Here is a 14,422-nt window from a genome sequence, read left to right on the forward strand (position 1 = left end):
AAAACCAAAATTAAACAATGCTGCCCCAACAGAGTGAGACCCATTCCCTGCCAGAGCTCTTGCATTATGGCCAGGGAGGGGTTATTTAACCACATTTTTACTGCACATGTCAGCCTGGCCTTTCATCACCACTGAGAGGGGGCGGTCCCTACCTTCCTCTGCCCTACCTGCAGCATTTGAGGCCTGGCTGACGTTGTTGAGATGGTTTGCAGATCCTGAGGATGTGTGGGAAGTGATGATGGAACAGGATCTGTAGTGCTGGAGCTGGCAGGGAGCAGAGAAAGAGTGGAGATGTCCTTGGGATTAGGATCAGCAGCACGTCAGGTACCCTAATCCCAGTTATGCTGCCTATTGCATGAACTAGTTAAATCTGCTCCTCTGGGTCTCTTCCCCACATGAAAAATAAAGCAATTCTTCCAGTCAGAGGTTATTTACACCCCATCTTGCTGCTCAGAGCTGTGATCTTTGGCTTGAAGCTGCTCTGGCAGCAGAAGTTGTGTTCAGGCAGGAGGGTCCAGCATCACTTGTTCTGTTTGCAGGGACCTGCAGCAGGAGCTGCAGCCTCAACTCAGCCCTGGTTGCCTGGTGCCTGGAGATCCCTCTGAAATCTCAGGATTTCCAGTTGAGCTTTGCACATCTCGCCCCTCCTCAGAGTACATTCTGGGCTCATTTCCTTCTCTTCCTGGCAGCAACCCAAAAATCCCTGCTCAAGACCAGAATGATTCCTTTGTTACACTTTTCAGCTAGAGGTGACCTGGAAACTTTTTTCCCCCTAGGAGATCCAAGTGTTCACTAAGGCTTTTCCTTGCTCCGGGGCTGACGTCACTGACACCTTGAGCAGAGCAAGGAGCTGCCCTTGTTTTCCTGCACGAGGTGTCAGTGACTTCAGCAGCTCCCCCTTGGGATCTGTGGGATGGGGCAGGCAGGCCTTGGCACAGGACTAAAGCCAGCAGGGAAGTGTTTACATTGATGCCATTTCCATGTGCCCTGAAGTCCATGTTCATTTTGCTAATGGCTTTGATCTGAGAGGCTATTTAACTGGAAAAAGAGTGTTTCCTGCTGCTGTTTTGGTGGTTGATAGGTGTGTTTGGCTTATTTTGAGCCAATACCTGGATGGAGCTATTATACCAGGCTGAAATATTGGCTAATTATGTTTGATGGGAGTTAAGTGTTTATTTTTCATTTCTAGGTGATCACTGAGTGTCCTAAATCTGCTCAGGGAACATGTAGAAGCTATTTTTGTGCCACGAGATTGCAGCTATCATTTAAATAGGTTCCAGCTTTCCTACTCAGGAAATTTGGGTTTAAACTCTTGGCCTCCTCTTCCCTCCCTGGTGAAAAAAGCAACAAAAAAATGAACTCAGGTGCCCAGTATAGAGAACTTGGTTTAGATTCTCAAATAGGAGTGAAGAACGGTAGAGACTTTCTATATTTAGACTCCAGAAGGTGCCTGTTTAGATTATCTCCAAATAAAGGAACAATAGCCCTCTGGGAGTATTTTCCTAAGGAGTTAATGGGAGGGAGAAACACAAACATGAACATTGATGTGTACTTCTAAGAACAGTATAAATGCATAGAGACTTTTTATGAGGACCTGGTCCCTGAGGGAAAGGTTTCCTAGCACAGGCTCCGAGTGAGACAAATGCCTGTTTGTGTGGTGCTGTGGCTGTCCTGGCCCCTTCCTTGCCTCCACCACTGGGATATTTGCCTTCTCATTCCTGAGGCACCTCTCCCAGTGAAGGATTTTTAGCTAGGTCAGATATCCTTCCTTCTGGAGCAGTCTAGGTGGTTGTTAATGATTGCAACCCACAAAAGCCTTTGAACTTTACAGGGTCCTGCATTCTCCTGAGCTGAATTTGTCTTTTCTGTGTAGCCAGATGCCAAATCCAGCAGTGTCAGGCATTAGGCTGGCTCACAGGGTGATGCATCTCTTTAATTCAGGTTCTCACCCCACAAAATCCCCCGATTTGTGGTTCTGGGAGCAGAGCAGGAATGCAGCTGGTTTGGATTAGAGACGGTAAGAGATGGGGGAGTTTTTCCATATGGGAAGTGCTTTGGTTTTCATCAGAGGCTCTTCTGAGGCTCCAGCTGCCTTGCATAAGCCAGCAGGTTTGCTCAGGTCACTGCTCAGGCTGTTAAGATGAAGGAGAGATTGTCACTTGATGATGATTAATTTAGGAATGCATTAGCATGCCAAAGAAATCGAATGATAGAGGCCTGCTTGCCCTCTCCTCTGGTTTCCTAGACCCAAGGGAGAAAGCAAAGCCAAGGCTGAAGCATATGACTTAATTAATGATGACTGTGGACTTTGCCTCTGCTACCATTTCAGCAAACTACTCATGAGCTGGCAGGGCCTTTTCCCTCTCTCAGATGTGGTCACTGATACTTGCTGCTTTCTCAGTGTTTGGGTTTTATTTAATCCTGAAACTGAGGGTTAGATAAAACTGGTCAAGTGCCCCACTGCCTTCCTGTCCAGGCTGAGCCGTGACCACCCTTTCTGTGGTGACCCCAAATGATGTGTCAGCTGCAAAATGCAACCCCCACAGTACATGCAGAGTGCCCAGGGACTCTGCTTGCTTAAGCTTTTGTTGGTGTGTCCCTGATTTCCTAACTCTGAACAGACCGGTCGCTCCTATGCATTTCCTGGTCCTGTGAGAGATCCCATCCCGTTTGAGGGGTTGAATCAGTCCTGGGAGCAGGTGCTGGCATCATACCTCCTTGGGGAGCAGCAGCAAGGGTCAGCATGGGGAGAGGCAGCTGCCCAAGTGAGCCAGGGCAGGGCTGTGTTCCCAACGTTTGGGTTTTCCGGCTCAGTGTGTGTCCCACCCCTGTGCTTCCCAGCTCTGATTGTGAAAGATCTTTGTGAAGCTGCTTGAAGTCTGACTGTGTACAGCCAGGTGCAGCTCCATGAGGTACCCTGGTTCCCCTCAGCTTCTCCTCCCCATTGCTTTTCTCCTTCTCCTGGAGCTGAGTGTAGCCCTGCCCCAGCTGTCCCTTGGCACAGAGGGATGAAAACAGCCCTTTCAGCCAGTACTTTCCCAAATATTATTCCAAGTCCACCCAGTTTCTCCTGAGCTGGTCGTCAGGTGCTCTATAAATATCTCCAGCCTTTCCAGGGTTTACCATGGGCGGGTGTTGTCCTGGGCTGGGATGTGAGGCCAGGAGGGTGCTGGTGGCTGCAGGTCCTGCACTGCTGGTTCAGGGAGAGCTGGGGTGTGCAGCGGCTGCTGCTGGCACTGCTGAGTCCTCTGGAGCCCTGGCAGACTGCTCGGAGTGCACCAGCACAAGTCTGAATTTCAAATCTACATTTCAAAGTCCTGTTATTTACTTACTATGTTTTAATTGCTTCCCCTGCCCTTCAAATCAAAGTACAGCCTGTGGTGCAGAGACACCTCGATGGGAGCCGGGCTGGAGGCGGAGAACACCCACGGGATGGATCCGCCCCACCAGGGAAGGATCCCGCGGCCATCCCAGCCTGCTGGGCCTGGAGCTGTTGCAGAGCAGCCGAGGGCTGCCAGGCATTGTGGTGGGAAGAAGGGGAAAGGAAGGCAGGCTCACAAAATTCCTTGTGCATCCTGGTGCAGGGAGCATGTGCCAGCACACGAGCTGCCAGCAGCAGCTGTAAGCGCTCAGGAACAGCAGGGAGGATGTTGACTGCAACAATGCATCAAGGCTGCGGTTTGTAGCCTCAATAGTCAGGCAGTTAACTTTTTTTCTCTTTTTTTTAACAAAGACATTTTGATTGCCAAATCCATAACCATTAGCAGCTGTGGTTTCGAGCTGTTCCTTCCTCACACGTTGCAGTCTAGACCTGACAGGCTTTCAAACAAAAGTTTGGCTGACGGCTTTTGTTTGGATTTCTTTGTGATCCTACTTTTTTTCCTTCTTTTCGTGTTCTGTTGATTTGAATTGAACATCAACTTGCATCCCTTTGCTAACACAGCCTCTGTGGAGCAGCTCTGCTGCATCCCTGAGCTCTTCCAGGGCCAAGGACAGCTTGTAGTGTTCTTTGGGTGCATGTTCTGGATGTTTCTGCCTCGAGTTAGAAAATTTGGCATTTCTAGAAACTTGGATCTGCTTTAGGGTTTCTGTTTAGGAAAATGTTACATTTCTCGTGGGCCAAAGGCTGGTTGGCATATGACCTTAAATGATGGTGCTTGAGAACATGCTTGGAGTTGGAAGTGTGATGCAAGACTGTGTCATGAGGTGATGAAAACTCAGAGTGAAGCGCTTGGTGCTCTGCAAGCGCTTTTCAGGGCTGGAGGGCTGAATCAGGAGGTGACACAGTGGAGGTAAACCTGGATCTGCTGTTTGCAGTTGGGTGTCACCTTTGAGTGAATGTACCCTGGAGCACTCAGGGTGAAAGCTGTGTTGGAAAAATTGGCCAGATAATTCCCCAAAGAGAACGTCCTTGTAAAGAGATGACGGAGACCACTGCTGTCAGAACAAATGATAGGGAGCTGATGCTCCTGAACCACTCTCCTTGGAAAAGTGACAGGCCAAATGTGGCTTGGGCACAGTGGCACCCACATCCAATTAAGCATTATCTCTCAGATTTGATGGCTTCATTTCTCCTGGATCCATGTGTTCATGGTGCAGGCATTGCTGCAAGTGCCCTTATTTGGCTGCAGCACCCCCATCACTCCCAAAAAGCTGCCCATTTTCTTTTCCCTCTTGCAAACCACTGAAGAAACATTTTCTAGCTGGATGGTGAGCAATTTCTCTCCGGAGAGGAGGAGAAAATGGCTGTTTAGTAGTTAATTACCTGTTACGTGTCTCTGACAGCGATGAAGCTTATGAGGCATGAAAGAAGAGCGGATCCGCCTCTCCCACAAATCACCAAGAAAACAGGGTGAAGGAAGTTGGGCTCCCAGGGGATCCCTTGCATCCCACTCCTCTTTTTGCACGTGGCCAAGGGGTGTCTCCAACACCCAGGACGAGCCCAGTGTGTGTTTCTGCCTGTTGGGGGGTGCTGATTTATTGCCACTGCTGGATCCAGCAGCCCCGCTCTGTCGGAGGAGATGCTGCCTCCACCAGGATGATTTTTTCCCCTTTGAATGCATTTTATGGTGAACTCTCTTGCCAACACATGGGGTCTGCTTGCTTTTATTCTTTCCAGACAGCGTTGCTTTCCAGTGCTGTCTCTTTTATTTCAAGGCTCTTGGAGAGCAGCAGGGAAATGAAGGCTGGAGCTGGTGTCCTGGCCCGGCGCTGCCTGGCAGAGTGAGCTTAGTTTTCCCTGTTGTTCACTGAGGAGCCACGCCAGGAAAATGATTCACCCCTTTCCATCATGAACCTTGCAGAGCATCCCAAGCACCTCCTCGCTGCTGGTGCCCCTGGCAGCTGCAAGATGGAGAGAGTGGCAGTGGCCAGGGGAAGGACCACAGGTTCCAGCGTGCAATTCTCCGCCACGCTCCGGCTAACCGGGATGTGCACTCCCGTGGCAAGGAAAGCAGAGGAGAGCTCAGGCTGCATTGCAGGGCTCCACAGGCTGGCGTGTGTGAAACCAGGACTGTTCCCACCCCTTTGTGTCCCGAGGCCTTAATGAGAGCAGGAATGCTCCTGGAGGGTCGCTAGAGAAGCTGCCGGGCGCGCTGGGGCTTTGTGCTGTGCAGAGCTGCGGCTCCGTGCACGCGGAGCCTTTGTTCCTGCCTCGGATGCACCAGAGCAGAGCTCATCTCGTTAGTGATGGTTTGGCTTCCCCCCAGGACGTTTTCCTTCTGCTCTTTCCATTCCCCTGCCTTCGGGTCACGGCAGTTGGGTTCAATCCAGTGCAGCTTATTGGGGAAGGGTGCAGCAATCGAGGGGTTTGGGATGTTTTTTTCTCCTGTGGAGATGGAATCAGGATGAGCAAAGGGTCCCAAATGCTGCGTTGGTACCAGGAATGCTGGGTGAGCCTGCATGGCCCCAGCATCCTGCTGCAGGCTTTACCTAAATTGGGAAAGAAAAAAGTGTAACAGATTGGTGTGGGGGGGGAAAAATATAGCAGGATTTTTTTTTTCTCAGATGTCAGAGAAGGTGGGTTTGTGTCTCTGCTGGCTCCGAGCTGGCTCGTCCCCTCCTTTGCTCTTTTGCTGTGGGCTGTGGAGCGGGAGGCTGGCAGCCCTGCTGCTATTCCTGGTGGTGACAAGCTGGTGATGGGAGACGAGGGATGGTGAAAACAAAGTGTAGGGAACATTCATTAGCAATTATCCCTGCTTGCAGCTTGAGCTGTGTGGCTGTTGGGGACATCTGATAGCCACTTAATACATGTTCAAAGCGCTGGCTCTGGCGTGAGGGTGAATCTGGTGGCTGGTTTTTGGAGCAGCCCAGCACTCTGCTCCCTTTTCCAGCTTCCTTTAACCTCGAGCTCTTCCTGCAGGTGTTAAGCTGCCTTGAGATCTGCTTTTCTCTTCCCTCCCATCTAATCTCCTCACAGCTGCGGTCTTCCAGACCTGTTAGCAGCAAAGTGAAGCCCAGCTGGAGAGGTGGGACGAGCAGGGGGGGCAGTGGTTGTGTGGAGGCTGTGTGTAGAGCGTGTCTGTGGGGTGTTGGTGTGAAGCAGTGGGAGGAGCAGCTCTTGGTGAGCCACATCAGCTGTTTGCAGCCCACAGAGCCCACTGGCCTCCCACCTGCCTTGCTGCCTGCTGACTACAAGGTGGCAGAAGGTCTGAAAGGACGCTGAACCTTTTTTTTCCACACTGTAATTGCATTGCATAACCTCTCTCTTTTGAGCTTCTCTGGTCATCTGCAGGATTGGAGAAGGGTAGGTTTGCTCCTTTTTGAGGGACAATCTGGTGTCTGGACTGTGTTTGTTGTATCCACCTTCTAAATGCCAAGTTGCTTCAGGTAGAGGCAGTGTAAAGCCTGGACTGCCAGCACCTATCTAATTAACACCCCCAATATGAGAGAGATGAGTGTTGTTGAATTTAAGGGACATCCCCCATCAGACTCCTGGCTGGGTTTGATTCTTGGTCTCTGGAAGAGAGGAAGCATGGTTTCCCTCTGAACTGACCTTTTATTTGAAAAACTGCTGTTGGACATTGTCTTTACTGAGGATCACAGAATCCCAGACTGGCTGGGGTTGGGAGTGACCATAGAGTTCATCTCATTTTTTTCCTTGCCATGGGGTGAAACTCACCTCCCACTAGAGCCAGTTGCTCCAAGCCCTGTTCAACCTGAACAATATGACAGGATATGCTCTGTCCTCTCCCTCTGCCACGCCAGCTCTGGGTTTTGGGCTTTAATTCCAAGTTTACTGAAGTGATGATGGGCTACCTGTGGGGTGGAGTAGTTGGGAATAAATTTTTTCTCTGTCTCCTAAACTTCCTGCATTGCAGACTACTAGTAGAGTGACTCCACTCACCTTTCACAGCAGAAACAGTGAGAAGTCAGGTTTTGGTACTTAAATTTGGGCAGCTTTGGACAACGTAACGGAGGCAGACCTGTTTGGTGTTTTGATGGCAGCATCTCTTCTGAGAGTGGAGCTTCCTAAATTTCTGTGGGATGAATGAATGGAATGTACTCATGGAAGAGACTGGGGGAAGAGGGGAGCTGGGCTGTTGGCTTGGCTCAGCATCTTGTGGGAGCTCAGCCTCATCTTCCTCGCTTGGGAGCATCCTGACTCCCAAGGCAGAGGAAAGGGTTATGGCTCTTCCTTGGCTCCAGTCCACAGGAATATTCTGGATTCTTGTTCACCAGGATGAGATAAGAGGTTTCTGGGGTAGGTACAATAGGAAGCCTTAAATGCAGCAGCTGGATGAGGAGCTCGTTCCCTGCCTCATGGAAGTGAGATGCCAGAGGAGGCACCAAAGCTATTTAAAATGAGGACACAAAGGGGTTTGGCTCACAGATGGAAATGCATCCTGGGAGCAAAGATGAAAGGCTGTGGTGTAGAAGCAGGAATTCAAGTCACAGTTGTGGCGTCCACCTTGGCCTTGAGATCAGATTGAGTGGGAACTGTTGGAGCTGAAGGCTTGATCCAGGTTTTGACTGAAAGCTGTCAGTGGAGAAACCAGCTGGCTGTTGCTTCACTGCTGGTGCCTATTTGGGACATGTTCCCAGGATGGGGCTGTAAAAGGTGTGAAGGGGGACATAGTGGTGTCCAGGTCCACCTGGGAGATGTGGCTGAGGGGATTTGGGAATCAGCTGTATTCCAGCAGCAGGACCTCTGCAACACACCCATCCTGGCTGCCCCACCTGGCTGAAGAAGCCACGGGCTGAACCAGGTGTAGTGGAGCAGGAAGGATCACCTCTGCAGCCAGGTTTGGGTAGCCTTTGGTCCTCCAGGAAGAACTTTGGTCCTTTGGCTTGTCCTCAGGTCCTCCAGCCATCTCCGGCCACCCAGGAGATGCTGAGAGTGACAAAGCAGTGCCAGCATTTCACACTCTCCAGGCGCTGACTGGGATATTCACTTTGGCTCTTCCTAACCTTCCAAGATCCTCCTTCCCTGCAGATGGGAAATGAAAATCCTTGGCATGGGCATGGAGCAGTGGAAGCAAGTCAAGTAAGCTGACTCAGCCAAAAAAGAACAGAGAGGAAGAAACCTGTCCAAGCCTGGGTGGGTGCAGCAGGGCATGGGTGCATGGCACGGATCAGGGCAGCTCCTCCTGCCCAGCATGGAGCAGCTGAGTGCTTGTACCTCTCTCTCAGCCAGTGCACAGCTCTTACATGCTGTTGTAAAATGAGAGGGCTTGGAAGCATTTCCCCAGGCTGATCCAATCCCAGCGTTGGGCTTCTGTAAATCTCCCTGAACTGCTGGCAGTGCTGCCAAACCCTGCTGCAGTGAGGGGAGAGCAGGTCGCTCCCTGCTTCCCTCGCCGTGCCCAGCTGTTCCAGGGCAAATCCAAACTCATTTTGGCAGGTCGGTGAGAGCTTTTCAAACACTCGGCCTAGGAGTCATTTGTTAGTAACAAATGGGGGATTTGCCAGGACACGCAGCTCCATCTGGTCTGGCATCCTGTCCCCTCCAGCAGCCTTGATGGATCTGCTCGAGGAAGGCAGGGGAGCAGGAAAAAAAAGGAGGCATTTTTCCCATGGAAGGAAAACCACTTCCACAGTCTGTTTGAGCAGGGTTTCCTGGGCTGGAGCATCCTCGTGGCATGTGCTGGCCTCAGCGCCTGTCAGCACCAGCTCTGCAGCTCATGGACAATCTGAGGTGAGAGCTGAGACATACATTTTTTATGACTGTTTTGCATTTCACCTCTGAATGCCAGAGAGGCTGAGCTGCAGCCAGCCAGGATCTTGGTGTGCTTCCTGCCTGGAGTGGGTTTTTTCTCCTTTTTTCTCATATGGTAATTGAGAGAAACAATTTTAGAGGTTTTTATTCCCCCACATGGTTAATGAGAGAAACAATTTTAGAGGTCTTCTTCCAACCTAAATTCTTCTATAATTCTATAATCTGTTTATTCTCTTCCTATAAAATTCCCCCATGTCTTCAGTGTATTAAAATCCCTCCAATGACACTATGAATGGAGCCAGCCCTGAGCTGGCCTCTCTGAGCCATCACCTTGGTATGTAGCAGGTGTGTTGCTCATCCTTTATATACAAGTGAATATCAAGGAATGTGTGTCCTGCAGTGGGACAATGCACTCTCAAGTCTCAAATCCTTGTGTTTGGGATTGAGCTTTGTGGGGAACATTTAGGGATGTATCTGTAGCTGGGACAGCTGGTGGTGGCCACCTTTCTGGTGGTCATTTCAGGCTTGGTTTGGCAGGTTGTTTTGGTTGTGGTGCTGGTGTGCTGTCCATGACCAGTTAAGGATTAGTGTGAATATTCACATTCCTGGTCATCTGAATCCAGGGATGCATCAGGCTGAAAATCTGTCCCTTGCTTGTCCCAGTGAACAAGTGGGCTGGTGATGGTAGGGCCCCAAACACCTCCCTCTCAACATCCCAGGGTTATGATCAGCCTGAATCAAGTGTGAAACCACAGGGGTAGCACAGGTTGGTGCTAAAGGGGGCTGAAAGGGGTTTGGGAACACCCAGGGTGAGCGGATCCAAAGAGGCAGCGAGGAGCTTGCAGAATAGGACCCAAACCTGGAATTGTTTGGGGTTTTTTTCATTAGAAGTTCTTGAAGTGGTTTGGTCTGAGCTGCTACAGCCTCCATATGACCCATGTCTTGGCTAAGATCCCTCTGTTCTTGCCTGCTGAGCTCTTTCTGTGCCCATGCAGCTGTCCTGACTCTGCTCTCTGTGTCTCTCTGTCTTTCACAGTATCCAGACCTGAGCCAGGAGTCCGGGTCTCCATTTGTCTTTATCTGCACTAATCCCCAGGAGATGGTTCTGAAGTTTCCCATCAAAGGAAAACACAAAATCTGTAAGTAGTAAAGTTTCCCCAGGTGCCCCCGCAGCCCTCGGAGCTGGCTCCCCTTGGCACCCCAGCTTGCTGTTGCCAGATGAGTTCCCAACTTTCACCGTCTGCTCTTTGATCTGGAGGTGTTTGTTTAATAGCTTGAATACATCTGTAATATTTTTGTGTCTTCAGTTCCCCTTTCCCCAGATGTTGCTTCCTTCCAAATACGTGCTTCTTCCTGCCTCTGCAAACACTCTGGGAGACAAAGAGCAGTCGTGTTGGTGGCCAATCTCCTGCCAGCACCAGCCTGGCTCGGGAGAGGAGGCGGTGCAGCAATGCCCAAGCAGATCCAGGCAACCTCCGTGTCCTGTAGTCCCAAATCACACTCCTGCCCCTGAGGGCAGTGAGGGCTTGAGCAGCAAGAGCTGCAGGGCCAGATGGATGTTCCCCATCTGCAGGGTGGTGGGATGGGATGTCCTGGCAGGACGCGCGGGGAAGCGCCGCAGCATCTGTCCGCGCTCCGCTTGCCAGCGCCGTTAGTCCCTTTTACGAGCCACCAGCCCCTCCGCAGGCTGCCGGTTATTCCTGCCCGCTGCTATAAAAAGGATGGAGGAGGGAATGCGGCAGCTGGGGAGCCCGCAGTCAGCTCTGTCCTTATTAGCAGCCTCCCCACCACACAGCCCGGGGAAGGCACCGCACGCGCTTGCAGGGGATGTGAAAAATTAATTTGACGGGCTAAAAGCAGCAGAAGCAGGAAGAGTCTTGGCTGTTTATTCAGCAGAGCTGACAACTGGGTGATCTCCCTCCTTTCCACATGGATCCTTGGGCTAGTACCTGGGGCTCAGGAGTGTTGGGATTTCTCAGGACTGGTTAATAAGGGCTTTTTTGAAACACAGCAGAAGGTTATTTTTGTTGCCTTTGAGGGTCTTTTTCCCTCTCTGCTCAGGGAAATACCTTTCTGCCACAGCTGGGTGTTGGGATGTCCTGCAAAACCATTTAGTTTCTTCCTTGCCTTTTTGAGCAGCAACTGGGAGGTGTATTCAGCCAAAGCTGACCAGTGCTTGGACACCTGCAAGCACTCAAATCTCTCTTATGGTCCCTCCCCCTAGATGGGTTATTCTGAGTGCCAGTGAGCAGGCAGGAGTTATTTAGGATGCAAATCTTGGCTGTGGGTTAGCCTGGTGGCCCTTGTGTGCTGGTGCAGCCACTGCATCCTTTTTTTCTCTTGCTTTAACCTTTCCTTTGCTCTCTCGGGGCTCTTGTGCTCCTTCTCTCCCACCTCGGCCTCTGTCTGGCTGTGGGTGGGAGAGGGCAAAGCTGCTCTGTGGCTCCTGCGTGTCTGCCTTGCCGGGTGCAGGTGCTGCCAGTCCCCTCCCCATCTGTCACATCATCTCCTTTGTGTTGTGACACTTTCCTGCTTGGAGAAGGATCAGTCTAACAGCCTGGAAGGAAGCCGGCTGTGCTGGCGGCTGCCTGTGCTCCCACTCCCACTGCTGGCCCTGCCTTCCCTGCCCTCCATCCCAATAGGAGCTGTCACAGGAGCAGCACAGGGGGCTGTGGAGCTGTGTGTTCACCTCCCAGAAGGGACATGGTCCGTCTGGGTGATATTTATGACAGCCTAAGGAAGGAGCAGGGAAGCCTTTGACCTTTCATCGGCGCAAGGCGCTGTTTTAATAGAAGCTGGCATTGCATCCCAGGCAGTCAGAAGCTTAATTCTCCCAGCTGGAAGCTGAGCAGAGGGAAGGTGCCAGCTCACATCCCCACTTGGACTTGCTGGCTGCCCTGGTCTCCTTGAAACCTGGCTCAAACCATGACAAAATGCCAGTTTGTCCTGTTGGGAAGCCAAGCCAGGACAGTTTTCCTTGCCAGATAACAGCATGGACCTCACCACAGTGACATCCGGATGCTTCTCTGTTGCAAATTGTTTCTAGCAGCCTGGGGATGGGAAAAAAACCCTAGCATGGCTCATTTTTTTCTGCCAGGGTCATTGTTTTTGTGGAAGGGATGGGCACAGTGTTGCATCTGGGAGCACAGCTCTCCCCAGATACGTCCCCCTGTAGTTTTAGTGCACAAGGACAAAGCTCACTGGCCTTTCTCACGGGAGATTTCCTTGAATCCAGGCAAAGCTACCCTGAAGCATCAATTAGAAACCTCCCTCCACCAACCAGTGTCTGGAAGAGTGAAGAAAAGCAGAGGACATGGTGTGAGACAAGAGGCCTTGAATCATTGAGCAGAAAGAGCAAGGGACCCTGGGGCTTTGCCTTATTTTTAGCCTTTTCTGAAAGGTTACCTGTGTGGTGTGTGGTGTTTGCTAGCTGGAAAGCAGAGGAGCTTCCCAATGTTTTTGGGGTCCAGGAGAAGCAGGCAGGCACATGAAAAGTAACAGCCCTGGTGACAGTAGGTGGTGTTGGGGGACCAGAACATGGAGGGACTGTGAACTTGCTGCCTTTCTCCTGCCAAAACCACCCCTAACATGGGGACAAGGTGATCTGACACACTGCTGGGCTGGCTCTGCCTGCTGGGGTGCTAATGGCTGGAAACAGCAATTGCAAGGAGAGGGCTTCTTCCCATCCTTAGGCAGTGGGGGAAAGTCTTGTCTGGGGTGGCCAAGGGGATGGAGGATCTCCCAGAACATCTTCCAATCCATATTTCAGTTTGTGGATCTGTGGTGTGGTGATCTGCAAACTGTCTTTGTTGAACTGGAATTGGGAAGTGTTCTTGGTTTGAAGAGAAGGTGATGGTCATTGGCTCGTTGGGAGCTGTTTTCTCTGGAGAAGCACCTGCTTCTTCTGGCATATGGATATTTACCAGCAGATTTTGGAGCAGTGGCCAAAGTACAACTTTGGATCCTGGTGTATCTTGCCCTATCTCTGTTCCCAGCTGCACAGACGGGGCAAGGCTGCCATTTAGAGGATGGGAAGATGCAGGGGAGCAGCAGGAAGGCAAGTTCTGGGGAGACATGGCATTAGAGAAGGTGACCAGTGTTGGCTGCTAGCAGAACCTCGCCGGAAAGCTGGGAGAGCAGGGGCATTCTTGCATCTTTACAGACAGGAAGAAGAGGACAAGGACACTCCTCTCAAGAAGCACATCACTATGCCTGGCTTCTGGCTTCTTCAGCAGGAGTTGTCCAAAATCCCATGTTCTGGTGTCCTGCTCCTCTCCCAGGTGGGAAAGCAGAGCTGGCAGTGAAGCCCCCAAGGGTTGTGAAGGACAAGGAGAAGGCAGTGTTTTCTCCAGGTCCCCCTGGAGCTGCTGACTGAGGTTTTCCCTGGTGGCAAAGGCAGCAGATGGCCTTGGAGACCACCAACCTGGCAGATAGCAACATGGAGCAGGTGTCCCCATGACACTGGGTACCCATTGCACCATCATCCCAGGCTGAGGGTTTGTTGTCCCCAGTCCTGCCTTTTGCCGCACCGTGGAGAAACATCCCTGGCACATTGCTGGATGGTTCCCCATCTCCTCGGAGCATCCTGCGGGCAGGCACAGGGATCAGTTTCCCCCCTGGTAGTGGCAGGCGAGTGCTGGATGTTAATTCACTCCTCTCCTCGCTGAATTTCCCCCTGTCTGGCATCTCCTGGCCGCGTTGGCTGCGCTTGCCCCTGGCTCCCCGGTGTCGCGCCTGCAGAGGGAGGCGAGGCGGCTGGAAACGCCTGGCTCCTCAAGCAGGATAATTGGATGTGACAGGAACACACTAACTAGGAGACCTCGCTGCCTCCAGCTCATTTGCATTGCAAATAGCATTTAAAAATAAAGAGTGATGAGGGTTTGTTGTGTTTTTTTCTTTTTTTCTTTAATCCCCTCTTTACAGGGAAGCTGGATGCAAAGATCCATCAGGGAGCAAAGAAGGGGTTAATGAAGCAGAAAGCCGTGGGGTGAGCAGCACTGGTTCCCATGAAGCACCCAACTGCCTCTGAAGGGAGCCAGGATGGTCTTCAGCTCTGGAAAGCAGGTGCAAGATGGATCTCTGATCTCAGATTGTGTTTAGGTATTGCTTTCTCTCTTGTATTCTGAAAATATTAAAAGAGATTTGTTTTCACCAAGACCTGGCCCAACAGCCCTGTGCTTCCAGAGAGGTCCTGCGTTGCAGACAAGGGTGGCTGGGAGATGGAGCTTGACAGGCAGTGGTTCAACTATCACTGGCACCCGCAGG

General features: G+C 51.4%; 1 protein-coding gene across 1 annotated transcript in view; it reads left to right on the plus strand.

Annotated features, from left to right (window-relative positions):
- The window catches only part of TRIP4 (thyroid hormone receptor interactor 4), a 28,770-nt gene extending 14,458 nt beyond the window's left edge, over window positions 1-14,312 (plus strand). Inside the window, 3 exon segments of the mRNA XM_039723432.1 lie at window positions 10,194-10,296; window positions 14,081-14,143; window positions 14,146-14,312. Coding sequence (XP_039579366.1) covers window positions 10,194-10,296; window positions 14,081-14,143; window positions 14,146-14,186 — 207 coding nt within the window. The 3' untranslated portion in view covers window positions 14,187-14,312.
- The last annotated feature ends 110 nt before the right edge of the window (window positions 14,313-14,422 follow it).

This window comes from Passer montanus, unplaced genomic scaffold (genome assembly GCF_014805655.1).
Source record: "Passer montanus isolate IOZ18808 unplaced genomic scaffold, ASM1480565v1 scaffold5, whole genome shotgun sequence".
Lineage (NCBI taxonomy): Eukaryota > Metazoa > Chordata > Aves > Passeriformes > Passeridae > Passer > Passer montanus.